Genomic DNA, 21,161 nt, shown 5'->3' with positions numbered 1-21,161 from the left:
TTGTATGATAACAGATGTTGCACTGCCCACTTAAGTCAGCTGCAGAGGGTTGGCAGATAATAGAATAGATTATTCCATAGTATTTTGTAGAGGGAGTATAAGGATATTATAATTCATAATATATCTAGTCTTAGGTATTATCTTTATACCTATATAAATATATACAAAAATTTGCGTTTGAGAACAGTTATATTATTAAATTGAAATTTGCATTTGTTACACCCATTGGCACATTCTGGCAGCTTGTAATTTTTGGTAAATAAGTTTATTTAATCGTACAAATAATGTTTGTAATAAATATTGATTACTTTGTTACATAGACAGAACTAAAATGGCGTATTCACTTTAGGAAAACTGCGGTTTTGGTTGTTAAAGTTTATATATATAGTCATTGTTCTATTATATTTTTTGTATAATTTGGTAAAATTCTTAAGTCTACACACATACTTAAGTTAATAATTTTAACAATAGGAATATTGGAATTCGCTGACACACCCTTTTAAATTGCATGGCATGAACCTTTACAATATTAAATTGTAATATGCACTTACTGCTTACAATTTTTTTATACTAAATTAAAATTTGTTGTACAATTAACTAGTCAATGTTGTATTTATAATACTTTTAAACATCTCTTATGACCTATGCTATTATATAACATATAATTAAGTGTTCCTATACTAAATAGGTAATTATATGTATAGATACTTGACTAGTACACGTTAACCCTAATGTAATATGCCTATTATTAAGTATATATTTAAATAGATATTTAATTACTAGTATAGCAGTAATAATTGACTTAATATAAACTCAAGATAAATTTAGCTAAGGAGGTCCATTTAAATTTATCTTTGTTATTTTTATGTTAGAAGGAGATAGAAATTAACACTAAATATATATATAAATATGCCCTGTCCCCTAAGAGAACATGCTGTGACTCAACGAAAATTGGTAGTTCTGTGTGGCACTTAATGTGACTAGTGTTCCTCCTAAAACTGCCCTGCATGTTTTCGGTGGCTGCTTGTGGTCTCCAGTCTGCATCCACAAAACCGGCAGGTTCTCTCAGTGGACAAGGTATATTTATGTATATGTGTTGTGATCAATTGAAATTGCTTACTAGAAAACCAGATTTACACCATTTAAGTTCTTATTGATTATTCTTGACTTCATAAAGTTAATAACTATGTAGGTTATCAATAAAAATTCAAAAGGTGATTGAATTTTGAACAAACAAAAAATGGGTTAAAACCTCAAATTTATGTAATTAAGTTAAATATAATAAGCTTAACTTTTTAAAAATGAAAATGTGTCGATTATTAAATTACAAATATTTTTACAACACAATAGTATTGTGTATTAAATAGTTCTTTTTTAGATATTTTTTTTTACTTAGATGTTATGGATCCTTGGGTAGTTACACTTCAAGAATGGTCACGTTTTTGTGAACATTTTCAAGCCTTGAAACCGATCGATGGCATGGTGACAGGGGAACAGGCCAAGGGGTTCCTTTTGCAGTCCAGATTACCACCAGCAGTACTTGGCGCAATATGGTAACTATATGCAATGTTTTAATTTTTTGCCTATTTTATACTAGTTTCCTTCCTTAGGTATGTGTACATATAAGATTATAGACTATAGTTGTATGTATTTTAGATTATTAAATAAAAAACTTATGTTGTATAATGTTATTCATTTTTAAAATTAAAATATATAGGGCCTTGGCTGATACTGATGCAGATGGCCGTATGAATATTGTTGAGTTTACTATTGCTTGTAAGTTAATCAGCCTTAAACTAAGAGGATTAGAATTACCTAATGTCTTGCCTAGTAATTTATGGAATTCCATTCAATCTTTCAGTAAGTCATGTTCATTATCTCATCATATAGTTTATAATTAGTATAAATATTAAATCTGTTTATTTTTTAGACACTGTTTCAAAGGTGTCATCTCCACTTCATTCTAATCCTCCTTCATTGGCTTCTGGTGTGACACCTCCTATGAGTTTACCTTTAACAACAGTATCACCTACAAATATTGTACCAAAAATTTCTCCTCCTATACCACCTTCAGTTGCTTCACCAGCAACTGTCATAATAAATTCCTCAGTTACACAGCCGGTTCCTGATCAACCAATCAAATCTACACCAGTTTCAACACCAACTATATTAAATAACGTTATTAGCCAAGTAACGCCTTTATCTAAGCCAGCAACTCCTGCTGCCCCGTCTCGTAAGTCTATAAAATCAACTAGATTTTAATTAAAACTATTTAAACATTTTATTTGTATTAATTATAAATAGTCACAGGAACTCCAGTCAATTCAATGCCAATGCCTTTGCCAATAGAATCTCCGTAAGTCAATGTTAACATTAATAATAACAAAATGTGTTTAATAAATTAGTGCAAGTTGGTTCTTTGCCCTCGTGGTACAATGTGTTCAGCATTCTTTGTGCTGCTATAATCAGTGTAGAATTAAATTGAAATTTGGTTAATCAACAGTTCTTATTTATAAAAATTGTTTATTTTCATGGTAGTCCCCTCTTTGGACATTTGCCTACCCATAGAGAGAGACCACCCGTAGTGGAGTGTCAAGTCAGACGTTGAGCACTAACACACTGTTCCTGCCACCTTACCCACTTGATCACATATTTTGGTCTTATATTTTAATAATTTAAGTTTCTGTGTATAAATTAGGTTTTTTATCCCCATATTATAACAATACAATTTTCGAAAATGTATGTATTTATGTAATTTATTATAATTAATACAATTATTATTTAGTTATTGATATTAACAAATTGAATTTTTTTTTTATTGAAGAGGGAATCAAGAATGGGCAATACCCCACCAATCTAAACTCAAGTACACACAATTATTTAACACAACTGATCGCATGAGATCAGGTTTTCTGACTGGCGTACAAGCACGGGGACTTATGATGGCTACCCAACTGCCGCAAAATGTTCTTGCCCAAATATGGTATAGTCTGTTAATTAAAATAGTATTAAAGTATTAATTGTATTATTTTTCTTATGTAGGAATTTGTCTGATATGGATAAAGATGGTCAATTATCTTGTGAGGAGTTTGTCTTGGCTATGTATTTGTGCGACTTGGCTAAATCTGGTGAAAAAATTCATATTCCTTTACCTCCGGAGCTTATACCTCCATCATTGAGAAGACAACGTCAAAGTAGTTTAACCGGTCCAAATGAAGGTACACCAGAATCTGATTCTATTCTCATAAATCAGACTACTTTTGAAGATAAGCGCAAAGAAAATTTTGAAAAAGGCCAGGCTGAATTAGAACGCCGTCGTAAAGCTTTATTAGAGATACAAAGAAAAGAGCAAGAAGAAAGAGAACGAAAAGAACGTGAGGAACAAGAGAGAAAAGAAAAAATACGATTAGAACAAGAAAAAAGAAGGCAAGAAGAATTAGAAATACAGATGCAACGACAAAGAGAGCTAGAGCAAGAAAGGGAAGAACAAAGAAAGAGAGCACAAGAACAAAGAGAAGCGGCTCGAAAGTAAGCAAATAAATATTATTTATTTATAAAAATATAAATATAAATATATAATATAAACTAAAATATTTGCATAAAACTAGTACTTATACTTTAAAATGAATTTTTTTTTTGCAATGACACATGCACTGATAAATAACAAAATTTCAATAAATATACAAAAACCAATTTACCAAGTTTAGTAATGATATATATTTTTTAAAATTGGGTACGCAGCTGAATATTCTGTGCCTTTTTAAATAGCCACACAAAAAAAAAAAATTGAACTGAGGGATTGGATTTTTCAAGTTATTTGTGCTATCTAAAATTATCAATTATTTTTATACATTTTTTACCTTACTAATAAAACAAATTGTTGGATAATGATTATTTAAATATAATAAATAGTTACTAATATAATTTATAATACATGTAGGGCCGGATCTACCTATAAGCAAAACAAGCATTGCTTACGGCTCTCGAAAAAATTTGGCCCATAAATCAGCTGACATTTAAAAATATATGTTAACTGATTATATAATAAGTATGAATGTATATTTACCTATAATTCAATAATTTCTTGGACTGATTAAACATTTTCAATTTGACATGATTATGTAATAAATATTACCATACGAATAAATAAATTTAAAAAAAAATGTAATAAATATTATTACATTTAAATATTTGTTAATGTTGCATAATTTTTCTTAAATAAAATTATGCAACATAATATTTTAATTTGTAGTTCACACCCTTCTCCCAACACTGGAAAAAGTCTTCAAGACTCATAATATATTTTATTGGTATTATATTTATTTGGTAATCAATTAGGCCCATCTGAATAATTTGCTTACAGCCCCTGAAGTAATTAATCCGGCTGTGAATGCTTGTTCATATTTGGAATATGTTTTCTTCTTCTTATTTTGTTTTTACGTACTTCCTTTGTATTAACTGATTTTCTCACTTCTCAATTTTTGGAAATTTTAACGCTTTAGTAATGTTAAGTGTTTGATTTCTTTGTGTGTAGAGAAATGGAAAGACAGCGCCAGTTGGAATGGGAAAAGCAAAAGTGCATGGAACTGCAACAGCAGAGACATAAAGAACAAGAAGCAGTTTTAAAACTTAAGGCAAAAAATCAAAGCTTAACCATTGACATACAGCAAATGGTATGATATAATACATTTTGTTATTAATTGACAAAATATTATTAGATATCATAATTCTAGACTGAAAAAGCCAAAGAACTATCTCAGAAAATTAGTGAAACTCGAGCTAGTGTGACGGGAGTAAAATCAACTATTGATAGCATGCGTTCAACACGTGATACACAAATGAATGAAATGTCTCGTTTAAAGTCAACACTAAAGGAACAAAACCAACGTTTAATTTCTGTTAGCCAAGAAAAAATACGATTAGAGACAAAAAATAAAATAAATTCTGGTGTTGAAACTGCAGAGTCCCAAGAGCAAGCACAATTAACAATTACTAACAAGCAATTAGCATTAAAAAATTTACAAGATAAAATCGGTGATCTTAATTCAAAGGTAAAATAATGTATTGGTTAATAGATTTTTGTAAAATTAATTTTTTTGTTTTATTCATAGATTGAGTTAAAGAAGCAAGATGTTGAAAATAACAATGACACACTTGATCAGTTAAAGGCTCAGTTAACAAAACTTATCGAGGACTGTGAACAAATTTATCCTAACTATATTGAGCATACTCAAAAAGTTGTTGCAATGAAGAAAACAAAAGCGAAAGACATGTCATCATGGGGTGATGATGCATGGAATGCAGCACCAACTACAGAGTGGCCTGTAGATTCCTCGGCATCTAATTTAGGTACTGTTTTTATTTATTTATAATGTTATATATAAATAATATATAGTGAAGAATTATTAAAAACAAAATTAGCCCAAAAACTATTTAATGCTTGTTTATATACATAAGTATATTATATCATTTACCTGATGGTGTTAATAGTCTAAATTGTAAAAGCATACTAGCCTATTTAAATTTAGTGTCTTGAGTAAAATTTCTCTTAAAAACCATAAAAAAGTTTCGCTAAGTAAAAAATGTTGTTTTATTATTATTATAAAGTATAAATTTCTATGTATATTTGTAGAATCCAGTGCCTATAAAAAGTGCCGGGCTCTGTATGAATTTGAAGCTCGTAATGCTGATGAATTGTCATTTCAACCTGGTGACATTATTATGGTTCCACTTGAACAAAATGCAGAGCCTGGATGGCTGGCAGGAGAGTTAAAAAATAAGACTGGATGGTTTCCTGAATCATACGTAGAGACAGTTGATGGTACAGATGATATACGTAATATAATAGCTAATCGACAAGCTCCCTTAGAAGACAATTTAGTAACTACTCAAAAACCATTAGAGTAAGTTGAATTTTTATAAAATTAAACTAGGGTCATTTGTATATTTTTATGACAATTGGTGGTTTTTGCATATTTCATTTTATAGTGAAATTTGTGAACTTCCGGAAAATGATTTCGGAGAGAATTACGAAACCAACTTCTCATATCCACCTACTAAACTCGTTATTGGGCAAGGTACAGCAGTAAAAATCACTGCTCAAGTATTAAGTGATTGGACAGGAACAGATAGTTCCTATGTATCCTTAAAAGCTGGTGATACAATTGAAGTATCTGAAAATCAAGTACGTATTGTTATTGATTTTAAAATATACCTACTTATTATTAATAATGTGCTCATAAATGACAACTAGCTTCACGCTGTCAATATAGGTGTTTCTCATCATAAATGAACAGTTGTTGACATTTAAACTATGATGAGGTCCCCTTTTCATCTCTATAAATTAACAGTACTTTATCTTAAAAGTATTGGCTACTAATTTGATAAGTTTTACTTATTTTAGGGTGATTGGTGGTATGGCAAAACCTCAGATAACAGTTCTGGTTGGTTTAATAAAAATTTGGTCAAAGTAATTGAAAATCTAGTCAATGATACTAATATTCCAACTCACAAACAAGGTTTTTTTTTTATTATTTATTTTTCTATAATACCTATTTGGAATTACTAATTTATTTTGCATTTCATATTTTAGAGTATTATACTGTTATATATCCTTACGAGTCAGTTGAGCCAGGTGATTTGAACCTGTACCAAGATGAGGTGGTGTTAGTCACAAAAAAAGATGGTGATTGGTGGACAGGAACAATTGGTGACAGATCTGGAGTATTTCCTTCAAATTATGTGCAACTTCTTGAGCCGCAAGTAAGTAATTTTTAAAAAATATTTTAAACAATTTATAGTATACAAGTTATTTTATGAATTAACTATACACATTTTAGCCTCAGGGACCTTTAGTCAAGAATCCTCCATTAGAAACTGCTACTTCTGTAAAATCAGAAACATCTGTTACTTCCTCTCCGTTGACCACGCCTATACAGTTGGAATCTCAGAAAATAGGAGGCAGTCGATCTATTACCCCAGATTTAGCATCAACTAAGGTATATTAAATGTATAGATACAACATGAATAAAATAATATTTTTTTTGTTTTAAAATTTAATTTCTTTATATTTACTTTTTTAAATTTTAAATTTAAACAAACATAGTTAAAAAAAACTAATTAAAAATAAAGACATTCCGATGCTTTAATTTGATGTTGATAGCTTAAGTTTTCTTATTAATAATACACCTCAACTTCGAAGGTCATTGGCATAATATTTTAATCAAATAAATTACAATTTTTACAATTAGTAAAATTAGTGCAATCAGTTTATTAAGAAGTTTACAAGTATTAATAATATTTTGTTGTATAGTTTGAATTTCAACATAAAATTGATAATTTTTATTTCTGTATCTTATTGTAGTATAATGCTTGTTGGATGAGTTAGGTGTACCAATTTTTTCCCTGATGTGGCTGATCTTTGCATTCTGTTATTAATGCCAATCAAATTTAAAACCAATTGTATTTTTATATAATGCTACTAAAAAGTGTGAGGTTGTAATTTTTAAAACATTTACTTCATTTAGTAATTTGATTTTATATGATTTTGATGGTTTAAACGCTATGTGACCAAACAGACATTTTATCTTAGTCTTCAAATGAACAAAAAAACGTTACTCTATATTTTTGTTTGTTAAGGGGAACGGAAAGCGTCAAAATTTTTACAAATAAAGACTAAAACGCGGAGTCACTTTCCAAAGTGTATACCGAACCAATTTCAATACTTTTTTGTTTGTTTTATAGTTTATCATCTCTATAGAGGCTAAACGGCCGATTTTTTATTTTTGTTTTCAAAAAATATTTATAAGCATTTTTATTTTTACTTTTTTATAGTTTTTCTAATACATCTAACTACTTTTTAGTCGCTAAATCAAAAATCGGCCTTTTAGCCCCCATAGAAAAAATAGTAAGCTTCGCATAAAAAAAAAAACTTGAAATCCGTCCAATAGATATGCCAGAAAATGACTTCTACGAAAGTAATTTTTTATCAAACTTCCGTCATAATTCGGAGAAAAATTTCTTTATAAGTATTATAATCAGAAAATTGTAATATGTGTTTACATTGAAATTAGTAGGCATAAGAAAAATGGCTATTAGATCAATTTTTGTCAAATATTGCCTTTCTTTTGCCCCTAAATAAATAGCGCTTTCCGTTCCCCTTAAACATAATAATTTAAGTGTAGTCAATTAAAATTTTATCTACTATTGTAAAATTATATAAATAAAATTTGGCTTTGACATCAAAAAGCCTTATAACTATTAATTTAATGCCCTGTTTAAAATCAAACTATCAAATTATACATATATTAATTCAAATTTCAAAATTGTTTTGTTTAAATTAAATTTATACTTTTTTTAATCTATGTCTTTTACAAAATATGTTGTTTAACTTTTGAATATTGATAATATATGTTTTATTAACTTTTTAAATTAATAGCATGTAGTGTACATTTTATACATATAGAAGTCAGGGTTAATACCACTACATTCCTCCCCGTCTGTACTTATAAATCATAATAACTCTGAGAATAATTGTTCAATAGACAACCAGTCATAATTTCTTTAGACAATACTTAGTTATTTGTATTTAACTACTTAACACCATGTTATTATTGTTTTTTTTTAAATGTTTTTAATGCCTTTGTATAATTTTAGAAAGAAGGCAGTGCGGCTGAAGATAGTGAAAATGATGACAAGGTAAAACATTTTTTCTAAATTTTCTTGATATTAAAATAGTTTTGAAAAATGTAATTCACAAACACATGCTTAAAATAAACAGGTTACAAGAGGTTCAAAAAAAGCAGAAGTGGCAACTGTAATTGCTGCTTACACTGCCACAAGTGCTGAACAACTAAGTTTACAACGTGGACAGCTAGTGAAAATTAGAAAAAAAACAACAACAGGATGGTGGGAAGGAGAGTTACAGGTAAAAAATCTTAAACTATTCAGAGTTAATAATCATTTAATGTTACTACAAATTACACAAATAATAATAACGTCTTACTTTTATCTTCTAAATGTTTTACAATTTTTTTTTTTTAGGCAAAAGGACAAAAACGACAAATTGGATGGTTCCCGGCATCATATGTTAAGCCATTGGGAAATACTGGTAGAGCCCATTCACCAGCTAAAAAAAATAGTTCTTCAACTGTGCCTGTAACAGCAGCTATTCCTTCTACTAATGCAAAAGGTACATAATATTAATATTTTTTCTTATAAAGTATATTAAAAATATAAAATATACATTTATATTTCAGAAAAAGTCATTGCACTTTTTCCATTTAATGCAGTACATAATGATGAACTATCTTTTCAAAAAGATGAGATAATAACTATTGTGTCAAAAGATGAACAAGCCTGGTGGAGAGGAGAAATAAATGGCAAAACTGGCTTATTTCCCAGTAATTACGTAGCACCTCTATGTAAGTATATTGCTTTTTATTTCATTTTTAAATTATTCATGTTAAAATATGAACATACTTAAATTAGTAAAAAATGAACATTTCAAATATTGTATTCTCTAAAAATGAAAAAATTTTAAATGACATTTATATAGTTATAAGGTTAGTAATAATATAATCAAGTTTTGATATCCCTTGATTTACATGTTTGAAGTAAGATAAATAATAGATATAACTATTTATTTACTGTGTTGTTTACAAACTTGCAATAATGAACTCTTCTAATTAGTTATTACATTATAACATTAAAATTATATAGGTATAGGAATTTTAAAATAGAAATACGGCATTAATGTATATATTTATGTTATGTTAAGTTTCTATTTTTATATCAACATCTTCTATATTCTGTCTCTTTTTTTTCTTTTTTTTATTGTAGGAGTTTGTACACATTTGTTCACTGGCTAGCAATTCATCAGACGACTGAACATCAAGATGCTAGTTTGAGTACTTCAACGTACACTATTTATTTATTTTATCTCAAAAGTAGTTAAATAATTTAAGTTTTTCATTGTAAAACATACTTATAATACACAATATCTTATCTTTATTAACATTTATTTTATATAATTTAGCGTTAAACATTTTTATATTGTTTTTTTATTATTATTAGGTTTGATTTAATTTTGCCTAATTTATATGTTTAGAATTTTACTTGAGTGCAATATTTTCTCTCCAATTTACTATAAAACATATTTATATTTTTTTTTTGGATAAATATCGTTATAATAATTTTATAATTTTAATAGTTTAGTTACGATTAATTATTAGTTCTATTTTTGAAAACTAAATATGCTACATTAGAGTTCTCTAAAGCCTAATCATAATTTAACAATAACAATAGTAAACAATTGTTTCTATTTGTTATGTATTATTATAATTAAACTTAAAGTAATTTTACTTAAGGTCTTTCTTTAATTAGTAAATGGTATATTAAAATTGTTTTTTTTGGATTCATTTATTTTTTTGAGTATTTTATTTAACTACTGCTAATTCATTTTCACATAACATGAAAAATTTTTTTTTTTAAATTTGCAAAATTTATTGTGTGTAATGTAACTAGTTTTATGATATAAGAATTCACAAAATCAAATGAATAACCTAATTTGTTATTAAGCGAAATTAATTATGAATTTTGTTTTAGAAAGATCTTGTGTAAAAGTGTAGGATACAACTAAGTTGGCGTTTAAACCGGTTATACAGCTTGATCCGCCTACCATTACCCTACTCTTGTTTAGTAGTTATTTATAATAATTAATTAATAGTGAGATGAAAAATGGCAACTTCTATGATAAATTATTACAATATCCACTGCTTTAAAACTTTCCCAAAGAAAAAAACTTAAGAAATTACCACGCTTTATATATTATTAAATATAAATTTTAATTTTTTACTAGAAGTGTATTATTATATTATCTGTCTGTAATAACATTTAGAGGAGTTCATTATAGTTTTGCTTTATAAGCTGCTTAAGTATACAATTTAATGCACACATTAATCATGCAATATTTATTATAGAAAATGTGTTCTTCAAAAATATACTGAGTTTAAAATAAAATAAAAAAATAAAAACACTTCTTATATCTTGTGTATTTTTATATTTTATGAAATTATAATTAGCTATTATTTTAAATGGTTAATTCATCAAAAATTATAATACATTTTTAAATAACCAAAAGGCTTTCTTGCATTCTTCTTTTGCATAAAGAAAAGAATAGAATTCTTCAATGTTAGGTAAATGGAAAAAATGTGTATCAAATACCTTGTCAAAATAATTGACCACTCTATGAGATACTCTAGTAGGTAGTAAAACTACTGATTATTGTAAAAGATATTTAATTAAACCAATTTGTTTCCTTAAGTATTAGTCATTAGTGTATAGGCAAATTATATATCTATTTAAAATAATTAATTAATTCCTAGTAAAATTGTAAAATATTACTTTGGTTAAAATACTTCAACAAGGCCTTATAAATTGTTTGTGTTGTATGAATATAGCTGAAGTAACAATTCAGGTGACTTTAAATAAAGAAGAACGGAAACGACAACAACATATATTAGAGTTGATTAACACTGAACAAGCTTACATTGAAGATATGATTTCTGTCCACGAGGTATGTATATTTTAAATTAAAAAAAAAAAACATTTGTTTGGAACGTTAACATATATTTTTATTTTGTATGTATAAAACAAAAATAATATTCATGTATATTTTGTTATACTGTCTATAATGTATAATTATTATTAATAATAGATAAATATTATTTAATAAGAGCAGCAAAGCGCGCTGTTTGGACAACTATTTTAAAAGTTATAAGAGTTTAAAAGTTAGGATGGGATCCTCTCCCGTCCTATCCTTACAATTTTAGTGCAGTTGGGAAATCCGCACAGATAAAAATAATACTACACTCCATCTTTCCTTCTACCCTAATCTTGAAACTTCAATAACTTCTAAAATAATTATCCGAAACTGGTTATCGACCAGTCAACATTTTAGTACATTATTCTCAATTTAAAAAGGTCATAAAATATGTACGTTACCATACAAAACTCAAAAGTTGGGAAGGGGGAAAACCAAAAAGTCGTGAAAAATTGAGATTTTTATACACATTGTATAAAAATAATATGAGAAAAAACATTAAAAATTTTTATTACACCTATAACATGTTGAGTGGCCCATGATAAAAAAAATCACCCTGTATAATATAATCATAGTTAAAAATATAAAAATATATGTATTTGTGGTTGATGAACATGAATAAAGGATATGTTGGTTGAGTAATACGTGCAGAATAAAATAGTATAAAACAAATAGTACTACTCACCACTCTCCCCCCATTTTATACTTTAAATTTAAATAACTTTAAGAATAATTCTCCTAAAACTGGTTATCGATCGGTCAAAATTGTTAGCAAATTTTTCTTAACTATAAAGTTAATAAAATATACAGGGTGATCCATTTGATTTAAGACAATCTTTTTCTCAGAAATTGTTTTTGAAAATTATTTTTTTCCTATACTTGTAGGTTCATATTTTACTATAACCTTCAATACTTTGAACATTTTTACCTTCATCTCTTATACGTAAAACAAGTATGAACCTCATTTTTTCAAGAAAAAACATGTTTTTAATTCCATAAATATGTAGATATAATATTAAAAGTGTTTGAATTTTGATCAATTTTTTCGTTTGACTTAGCAAATATATTACATTTTACTTTATAATTGATATTTACTTAGGTTTTTTAAAATTTGGTTGTTCGCATTGCCCAAAAGACGAAAACACCGATAACAAGACACAAAGAAATGTTTTGAGTTAATGATAGGCAAGCGGTTCTTAATTACTTATTCAAACACTGTCACAGACGACAATTTTATCGATGGATGTCAATATTATTATTTAATGGGGATGCTACTGTTGTGAAAACCGAATGAATACCGATCTTAAATTAAAATCTTTACAAAGTCATACCAAACGAACAGGTTTATGAAAATTCAAAATTCAAACGCTTAAATTTTTTAAAAGTTTTTGTTCCTATACTTATAGAATTAAAAACTTATGTCTTAAAAAACCAAGTACATACTTCTTTCAAGTAAAAGAGATGAAGGTAAAAATGTTTGAATATTATAGAAAAATATTTACTTACATGTATAGAAAAAAAATTGCGTTTCCATTTAAGTTTCAAAAGTTAATATAAAAATAACTAATTTGGGAGGGGGTTAAAAACAATAAATTTTGTGAAAATTGAGATTACGTTGTATGATTAAACCCTGTATAATATTGATTGGATCATTTAAAAAACAAATCACCTTGTTCATATATATATATATATATTTTTTTTTAAAGACATCGTAAAAATATGCTTAAAATATGTTTTAACAAAATAAAAATCAGTTTCTTAATATTGATTTAAGGTTTTTGAAAAACCACTGTATGAAAGCAAAGTTCTTACCACTACCGAAATTCGACAAATTTTTATCAACTGGGAAGAAATTATCGAATGCAATCAAATGTTTTTGACGTAAGTTACCTAAATGATAAATGAAAGTATGAAAATATTTTCTCAGCTTCATATTAAAGCTAAAATACTTGTTGGTATTTAGTTTTGATAAAACCCCGATGAATTATTGGACTTGCTATGTTAATATTATAATACTACCGTTGTTTTTATTTAAATTTATTATTTAGTTTTTGTTTTATTTTTCTACACAAATATGCAATAAAACACAAATAAACGCTTTAAAGTTTAGAAATAATGCCAACTTTTTATTTCACACATATAAGGAATGAAATTTAACCAAAAATTAAAATAAAGTGCCCTTATTCAGATAGCATTTTTTTAAAAAATATGTTTCCAATCCTGATCGATGTTTTGGTCTCTCCTGCGATTTGAATTCGCGCGACAGGAGGTTCTTTTTTCCTTTTCGCCTCACATATATTTACTGGTACTCCTAAAACGGCATATTATACATACTATGTTATTAATTGTCAGAGGTACGCGCTGAGGTGAACATTAATAAATAATAATGCAAACATACATAATAATATATTAGTAGCTACTCGCCTTTTCACAAAAGTACCCTCACGGGGAATAATTATTGCGGGCAGAAACCTAGGTTATTTACCAATCTCTTTGATAAAACGATGTATTAAAATTAATAAATTAACTGTTTGTTTAGATCTTTAAGGGTACGCAGAGATATGAGTCCCGCAGGAGTTATACGAATAGTTGGCGATATTTTGTGCGAACACGTAAGATTTATTTCCATTTTTTGCATTTAATGTATCAGCAATTTAAGAGGGCGTCGCACCGCCCATTTTTAAGGAGTAAATTATAGGCAATTTTTACAAAATATTAATTTAAAGGTTAAACTGTGATGTGTAATTATTAGTTGAATAACTAGGACTCTATTTTGGTAGTTAATTTATTTTTTGGACTATCACAGCATCCTTGAAAGTAATTTAAAAATGTTTTTCATCTCTACATGTTTAAGCACACTGAAAATAACTCACTTAATTTTGGTTTTAGAGTAAAAGCACCCATTATAAAATTAAAAGAAAACAATATTTCGGAAGACAAGACAGTGCGTTTTTTTCATTATTCCAAGTTTAACGCTCAATACATAGTTTAGAAATAACGACTATTTTAACATTTTTAAATGACTGTAACTTTTCAAAAAATTATTTTTTTATGGCATCGTCTTGCCCTCCGGAATATTGTTTTCTATTAACTTTATAATGGGTGCTTTTACTCTAAAACCAAAATAAGCGAGTTATTTTCAGTCTGCTTAAACATTTTTACCACTGAAAATCACCGGTGCGACGCCCTCTTAATGTAAACCAACTTTACTGGACCTCTTTTTTTGTCTTATTTTTTGGTTAACGAATGTAAAAAATAAAATCTTTAATTTATCAAGAGGAAAAAAATGATTAAAATGAATACTGAATAAATACGATTTTAACGAAAAAATGGGGAAAATGTGTATAGTAGAGTAGAATTATTCTAACAGTAATAATATTGAAAAATTATTAATGAATTTTAGTTTCCGAGAATGACACGATATGTGCGATTCTGCAGCTGTCAATTGAATGCGGCCATTACTTTACAAAAACTTACAGAAACTAATCCGGCTTTTCGCGAAGTTACTAAACTTTGTCAAAGTGATTGTCGAACTAAGGGATTACCATTGAGCTCCTTCCTCATAAAACCTATGCAGAGAATCACTAAATATCCCTTACTTGTACAAAAAGTAAGAAATATGACTTACATTACCGATCTTAAAAATACAGCTATATATTGTTATTGTGCTGTAGGTATGCAATTGTATTTTTCTGGGTAAATAATCAGAGTAGGAAATTAGCCTCACGGCTCACATGTATGATGTAATTTGTAGCCAAACGATTGTCTAGGACTAAAAAAAATAGGATTAGAAATACTCTGTTGCAATTACGATAACATTTGCAGATTATTTTATATACATCCGCATTTCGTTGCAATATGTAATGTTTTTAACCAATATCAGTCTATGATCGAGACGAATAAACCGGGTTAATTACCTACCTTAGCTTTTTTGTATTTTAAATGTTATCTTAATCTGTTGAACTCCCATTATGATTTTTAAAAGATTTTAGAAAACACTCCGGATTCTCACCCAGATCGTTTACATTTAAACGAGGCATTGGCTAAGGCAGAAGAAATATGCCTTCAAGTAAATTGATAAGATATTCATTTGATTATTTTAAACAACAGTCTTTATAACTTTGAATCTGAATTTCAGGTAAATGAAGGTGTACGAGAAAAAGAAAATTCAGATAGACTGGAATGGTTGCAAACGCACGTGAATAGTGAAGGATTAACTGAACAACTGATTTTTAATTCGTTAACAAATTCTTTGGGATCAAGAAAGTTCTTACACTACGGTAGTTTATCTAAGACTAAGAGCGGTAAAGAATTAGTAGGTTTCTTAATGAACGATATGGTGCTTTTGGTCAAACCTGTAAAACCGACAACTTTAAGTGGACAATCATTCACATTTGATAAGTTTTCCGGACATACGTTCAAAATTTACAAACAAGTAAGCTATTTAATTTTATACTAATTTCTTATAAATTATAAAATAATGTAGAAATTGTTTACATTTTCAGCCATTTTTACTATCGAAATTAAACATTATTGAATCAATGAACGATTGTGCTGAATTCCGTCTGGAGTATGATAATACGCCTATATTACTGACCGTTCAAACGTCTAGTGAACGTAACTTATGGATGAAAAAATTAAACGAAGCAAAACGCATTTTAATTGCCAGTGAAAGTAATCAAAAACAGTTAATAGAGTCAAGTAAGTAAAAAACAAATGTTTTATATATATTATATAAAGCACTATTTACTGAAAGGGGACATTTCCATAAAATCAAATTTTACATTAGGTACAGAACACTGTCTAGGCAAGCCTTAAAATAGAAGTTGGTTGTAAAAATGAATAAATGGTTACTATTCATGGTGATTAATCTATTATTCATTTTTTTAAAATAAAATCTCAATATTTAAAAAAAAAATAATTTGAGCATGCCATGTCCCCTTTCAGTACTTAGCTTTTAGTTACATTTAAAACATAGATTGTAATAAAAATATGTTTTTAATTAAAGTTCAATAAATTATTTTAAGACAGTATCTAGAACTTATATAGGTATTTAATTTTTTAACATGTATTATAATTTATAATAAAATATTGGTTTTGAACACTAAACCATAGAGTGCAGAAAGAGGACATGTGCGATTCCTATGCTCGCGGCTGTAGCCGCGTGGCTGCTCGGCGCGACTCTAATTTCAGCCGCGCCGGACTGCTTAACATGTTATTAAGTATGACCATTGAGTCCGAGAGCGGTCTTTATAAACAATTAATTAGAATAATATTTAATTTAATATTAATTGAAATAGTATATTACCATATCGCCGCCCCGGTAGAACAATGACACAACTGCAAAATTTGGTAAAATGGACTAAATGCTTCAACGTGTTTAGATATAGCGAACAAAATAATGTAGACCTATTTAGTGGACTTGTATTGTAATAATTTCCCAAGCCCCAATTTCATAATTAATTGTGCATTCATGAATTATTAACATTTTAGTGAAAATAATTTTGTTTTTTGGTTCTCCTGTAAAATTTCAATTATTGCAGTTGTGTGTGTCATTGTTCTATCGGGGCGGCGATATAACTATTTATGTAATATAAATATGGCTGATTTAGAGTCCTTATATAGGGATGAAAGACATCTAATTTGAAACCCACAAAATATAACGACGACCAACAACAAAACGAGAACTAATTTTAATTACGATACCAGCTATGATTATAGTACGAGTTCTCAAATTTACCTTAACGTTACCACCAATTTTTTAGCTGGGCAAATTGGTTTCTTAATTTTATTTGTTGGATTACAAGTTATATCGGTTTTTTTTAAGGGGCCCCTACACCTGCGTATTTTTGGTCAAAAACAACAATTCTACAATTCTAGTTCAAGCGTACTGTTCCTAAGAATACTTCGATTTAAGTTTTGAAAAAATATTTGAGTTCTTCATTATTGAAATAATTAATTAACTGAAAATCATTTTAAAACTATGCCACGACCGATGCCTTGAAAATGTTGGGAAGAATTCAAATGTTTTTTAAAAATTTAATTCGATGTATTCATAAGGACAGTACGTTTGAAGTAGTATGTGGTTTGTAAAAAAATAGATCCTATATGCGTTATAAAAGTTGAAAAAAAAATGATCAAAATAGATACTTCTTTCTTATGGTAATATGTATGTTTAAAAATGTTAGCTTAATATTAAGTTTTATCGAAAAGTTTCCTATACAATGCGCCTTGATAAATGCTAGCGTAGAGGCCCCTTAAGTTTAACACATAGTTAAACTCTCGAAACTTCGTTTGGTTTTTCCATAAGTGTTTCTCAATTAGCATATTATCAAATCCCTCATTTTTCCTGGCTTGGAACATACTGTGTTTTTTTAAAAAAATTTTACATAAGTGATGCAGAACAGCTTGCTTCTCGTCAATTACTGTAAAAATATTATAGATAGTAACATTTTATGGTGGCGTGACACCGACATTTAAAAAATATACACTATTAAACTTAATTATCACACTACGACTTTAAAGTGAATACTGTCGGATCACTCATCCATAGGAATTCGTTCTAGGCCGTGCGGCTGAAAAAAAACGATTGCGCCGCGGGCATAGGAATCGCACCTTTACTGCACAACACTTACTTCAACGGCTCATATTTCCATAACAATTGATGGACGTGGACTAGTCCAGTTAGTATATAAAACATATATTTAAGGTAGATAAATAGATAACCTGTAGTAACTAAATTTCGTCAAAAATTGGAACATGTTTCCTTTTAGCTTTTATTGCAACTAGTATATATCCAATTATTTTATATTTTAGTAAGTTGTGCATATTTTAATTTGTAGAAAAAGCAGATTTTGGAGCTTGTGGTCGTGTTCTTGTTTTTATAATGGACGGCAAGAAACTCCAAACCCCAAAAAAGGGTAAAGGCTAATAATATTTTCTGACTAATTTAAGTATATTATATTATTAACACTAGTAATAATTTATCGCTTTTCATTGGTTAAATGTGGTACAGGAAAACGAGCAGTATTCTGTGAAGTTAGCATGGGATCGCGTAAACAGTGTACACCAACAAATGAATCTACTGATCCAAAATGGGATACTTCAATGCAATTTCTTGTTAAAAATATTCAAGATGATATTCTATGTATTACTGTTTTTAACAAAGGTTATTATTCTCCTGATGGTATGTATTTTGTTTTGCATAAGGATAACTTACTACAGTTGTGCATTAATGCTAATTATTAAGTAACAAAAATGCTCAAGTCCTAATACATACATCTACAAATTTGTGGTCTTTAGGTAATAACCGCAGTTGTGTAGAGATCTGTAGCTCAGGTACTAATCGTGTCATCAGTAACATATTTATTAGAAAAGTAGGGTTATTTATTAGGAGGGGTCGATGTAGAAAACATCCTCTTCTTAAATATATGTTTTTAAAAATCAATTAAGTTGCATGAAAAAATGTAATTTAAAACCTTTAAGTTTCCACACGTATTGTTTAGTTATAATTTATAAAACATAAAGTTGTGAATTTCTTATTATAAGGACTATAGATTGATGTAAAAACTTATAAACAATAATTAACAATAATAAGTAATTATTACTTATTAGCTTATACTCAAACATTGATGAGGATCAGCTGATAAGAAAAACAAAAAGAAGGAAGAGAGGGGGAATGTTCATATCAGAAGCATAATTGTTGTTAATAAAGAAAAAATGGGAGCAGCTAGACATAAGTTGACTCGTGTTTAATTGGGCTTGTCACCATAGGTCACAAATTTGTTGAGGGTGTAGTTTGTAGTTAAATTATCTAAAAGGGGGTAGGAGGTCTTCACTATTGTTGTGCTACATGTGTGAGGTTTCTTACTGGATGGACAAAAATATTTCGCCTTTCGGAATTTAATGATTTTGATGAACCCATTCATTACAAAACTATTCGTATCCAAATTATTCAAATATCAATTATATTATACTAAACCTTGTTCTTAACATAATCAGTCAAAAGTTTTCATGTTACTCACAAAAAGTGAATTTTTTTTGACCAGTGTAATTATTATGTCTCTCTTCACGCACTAATACCGTTACGAGAAAACGGGCCAAATTAGTAGGTAGTACTAAACATTATAAAAATTATAAGTGCAAGTTAATAAAAACATATTTTATTTTCTAACCACAATTAAACCATGTTAACACGAGTATTATTATAATTTATAAACCCCAAATTATTTAACATATGATTTTTAGGTTAAATAATAGGGTTTATATTTTAAATATGCTATTTAAAAAATTAAAAAATTTTCAAAATCCTGAAAATGTAGATTTTGCTCAACTCTGTATGACATGAATAATTTACAACAGTTTTAGTCTACGGGCCTGTTCGAAGTAAAATTTTAATACACCTTAAGGCATTGCGCCGTTTATAATGCAAAGGAAGGGAGGGAAGAGTAGAAGACAATTTGCCGCGTTAACTTAAGTAACGCTTTTTGTGGGATTACATAGAAAAATGTAAAGAGTTATCAAGCCAGCTCAAAAATTGTAATAAATTATTCTGCCTTTTTTAGCGCCTAGCGGTTCTTGTACTTAGAAAAACCCTAAATTTAGTACCACGTGCTATTATAGCCTCGTAGAATGTTGATTTCTACCTATTACGAGTATAAGAGGGTTAAGGAATTATTATAATTTAAAAATAATTATTAAGTTTTATAAAAAAATAAACAATATGACGTACGAATGTTTGTGTTTAGAATTTTTAGGTAGATCTGAAATTCGTGTAATGGATATAATACAAGCTACAAAAAATAACAAAGGACCTCTGACTAAACATCTTCAACTAAGAGAAGTACAGACTGGTGTAATAACTTTAAAATTAGATTTATGCTTATTTGACAAGAATAATTAAATTCCTATCGTATGTAACCAATATAACATTTATACAATTTTTATAACTTATTGATTTAGATGTTTTTTAATATTACTGTTTAAATAGTGTATTCGTGTTAGTAAGTACCGATAGTTTATTTATTATAAGATATTTAGCTAATGCGCTGTAATCTAACTTAAATTTTAATATTATATTATACGTTTAATGCAATAAAATTATATCCGTATTTATATAATACCTTCTTCAATTATATTAAAGAAATGGCTTATGATTAATAGAATGATTATCCTACTGACCTACCGCGGTTGTTAACATTATAACTGTACCAATTTTTTTATTGAAAAAATTAATGTAATTAAGATGTAATTATACATTACATTAGAGTGGTTGTGTCTGTTAATGTTGAAGGTATATACTGTGCATAATGTATATAATTGAAGACTACAGTTCGTTTCTTCTTATTCTACATTTATAATTTATAAATTATAACGCTCTGCTTCATCATAATAACGAAAGTAGTACCTACCTAAGTATAAGTACAAAATCGTATACCTACGTACGTGACACGCCATAATAAGTATAACGCGGCATAATAAACAGCGCGCAGGCGATGTTGACATACATATGTTTATCATACCTACCTATTTACAGTGTACACCAATAACATTTTTTCAA

General features: G+C 28.2%; 1 protein-coding gene across 2 annotated transcripts; it reads left to right on the top strand.

Moving 5' to 3' along the window:
- Nucleotides 1–71: 71 nt before the first annotated feature.
- LOC126839199 (intersectin-1) lies at nucleotides 72–20,575 on the top strand. Of its 2 annotated transcripts, none has more exons than XM_050574330.1 (29): nucleotides 72–255; nucleotides 1,379–1,553; nucleotides 1,718–1,860; nucleotides 1,931–2,233; nucleotides 2,305–2,356; nucleotides 2,825–2,983; nucleotides 3,043–3,528; nucleotides 4,535–4,673; nucleotides 4,734–5,051; nucleotides 5,112–5,349; nucleotides 5,633–5,903; nucleotides 5,989–6,184; nucleotides 6,404–6,518; nucleotides 6,593–6,762; nucleotides 6,840–6,998; nucleotides 8,656–8,697; nucleotides 8,780–8,926; nucleotides 9,043–9,190; nucleotides 9,258–9,422; nucleotides 11,460–11,575; nucleotides 13,377–13,483; nucleotides 14,142–14,214; nucleotides 15,006–15,212; nucleotides 15,588–15,671; nucleotides 15,741–16,037; nucleotides 16,108–16,303; nucleotides 18,445–18,522; nucleotides 18,618–18,788; nucleotides 20,350–20,575. In XM_050574330.1, the coding sequence occupies exons 2-29, from the start codon at nucleotides 1,402–1,404 to the stop codon at nucleotides 20,502–20,504; spliced, it is 4,887 nt and encodes a 1,628-aa protein (XP_050430287.1). In that variant the 5' UTR covers nucleotides 72–255; nucleotides 1,379–1,401; the 3' UTR covers nucleotides 20,505–20,575. The 2 variants fall into 2 exon arrangements, with proteins under 2 accessions (XP_050430287.1, XP_050430286.1); XM_050574329.1 differs by having other exon boundaries at nucleotides 73–255; nucleotides 1,397–1,553; nucleotides 20,350–20,568.
- The last annotated feature ends 586 nt before the right edge of the window (nucleotides 20,576–21,161 follow it).

This window comes from Adelges cooleyi, unplaced genomic scaffold (genome assembly GCF_023614345.1).
Source record: "Adelges cooleyi isolate 19-005CV unplaced genomic scaffold, UGA_ACOO_1.1 ACOO_flye_CR_arks_rails_tigmint_CR_PRNA_30, whole genome shotgun sequence".
Taxonomy (NCBI): Eukaryota; Metazoa; Arthropoda; class Insecta; order Hemiptera; family Adelgidae; genus Adelges; species Adelges cooleyi.
This window is presented reverse-complemented; position numbering and strand designations above follow the sequence as displayed.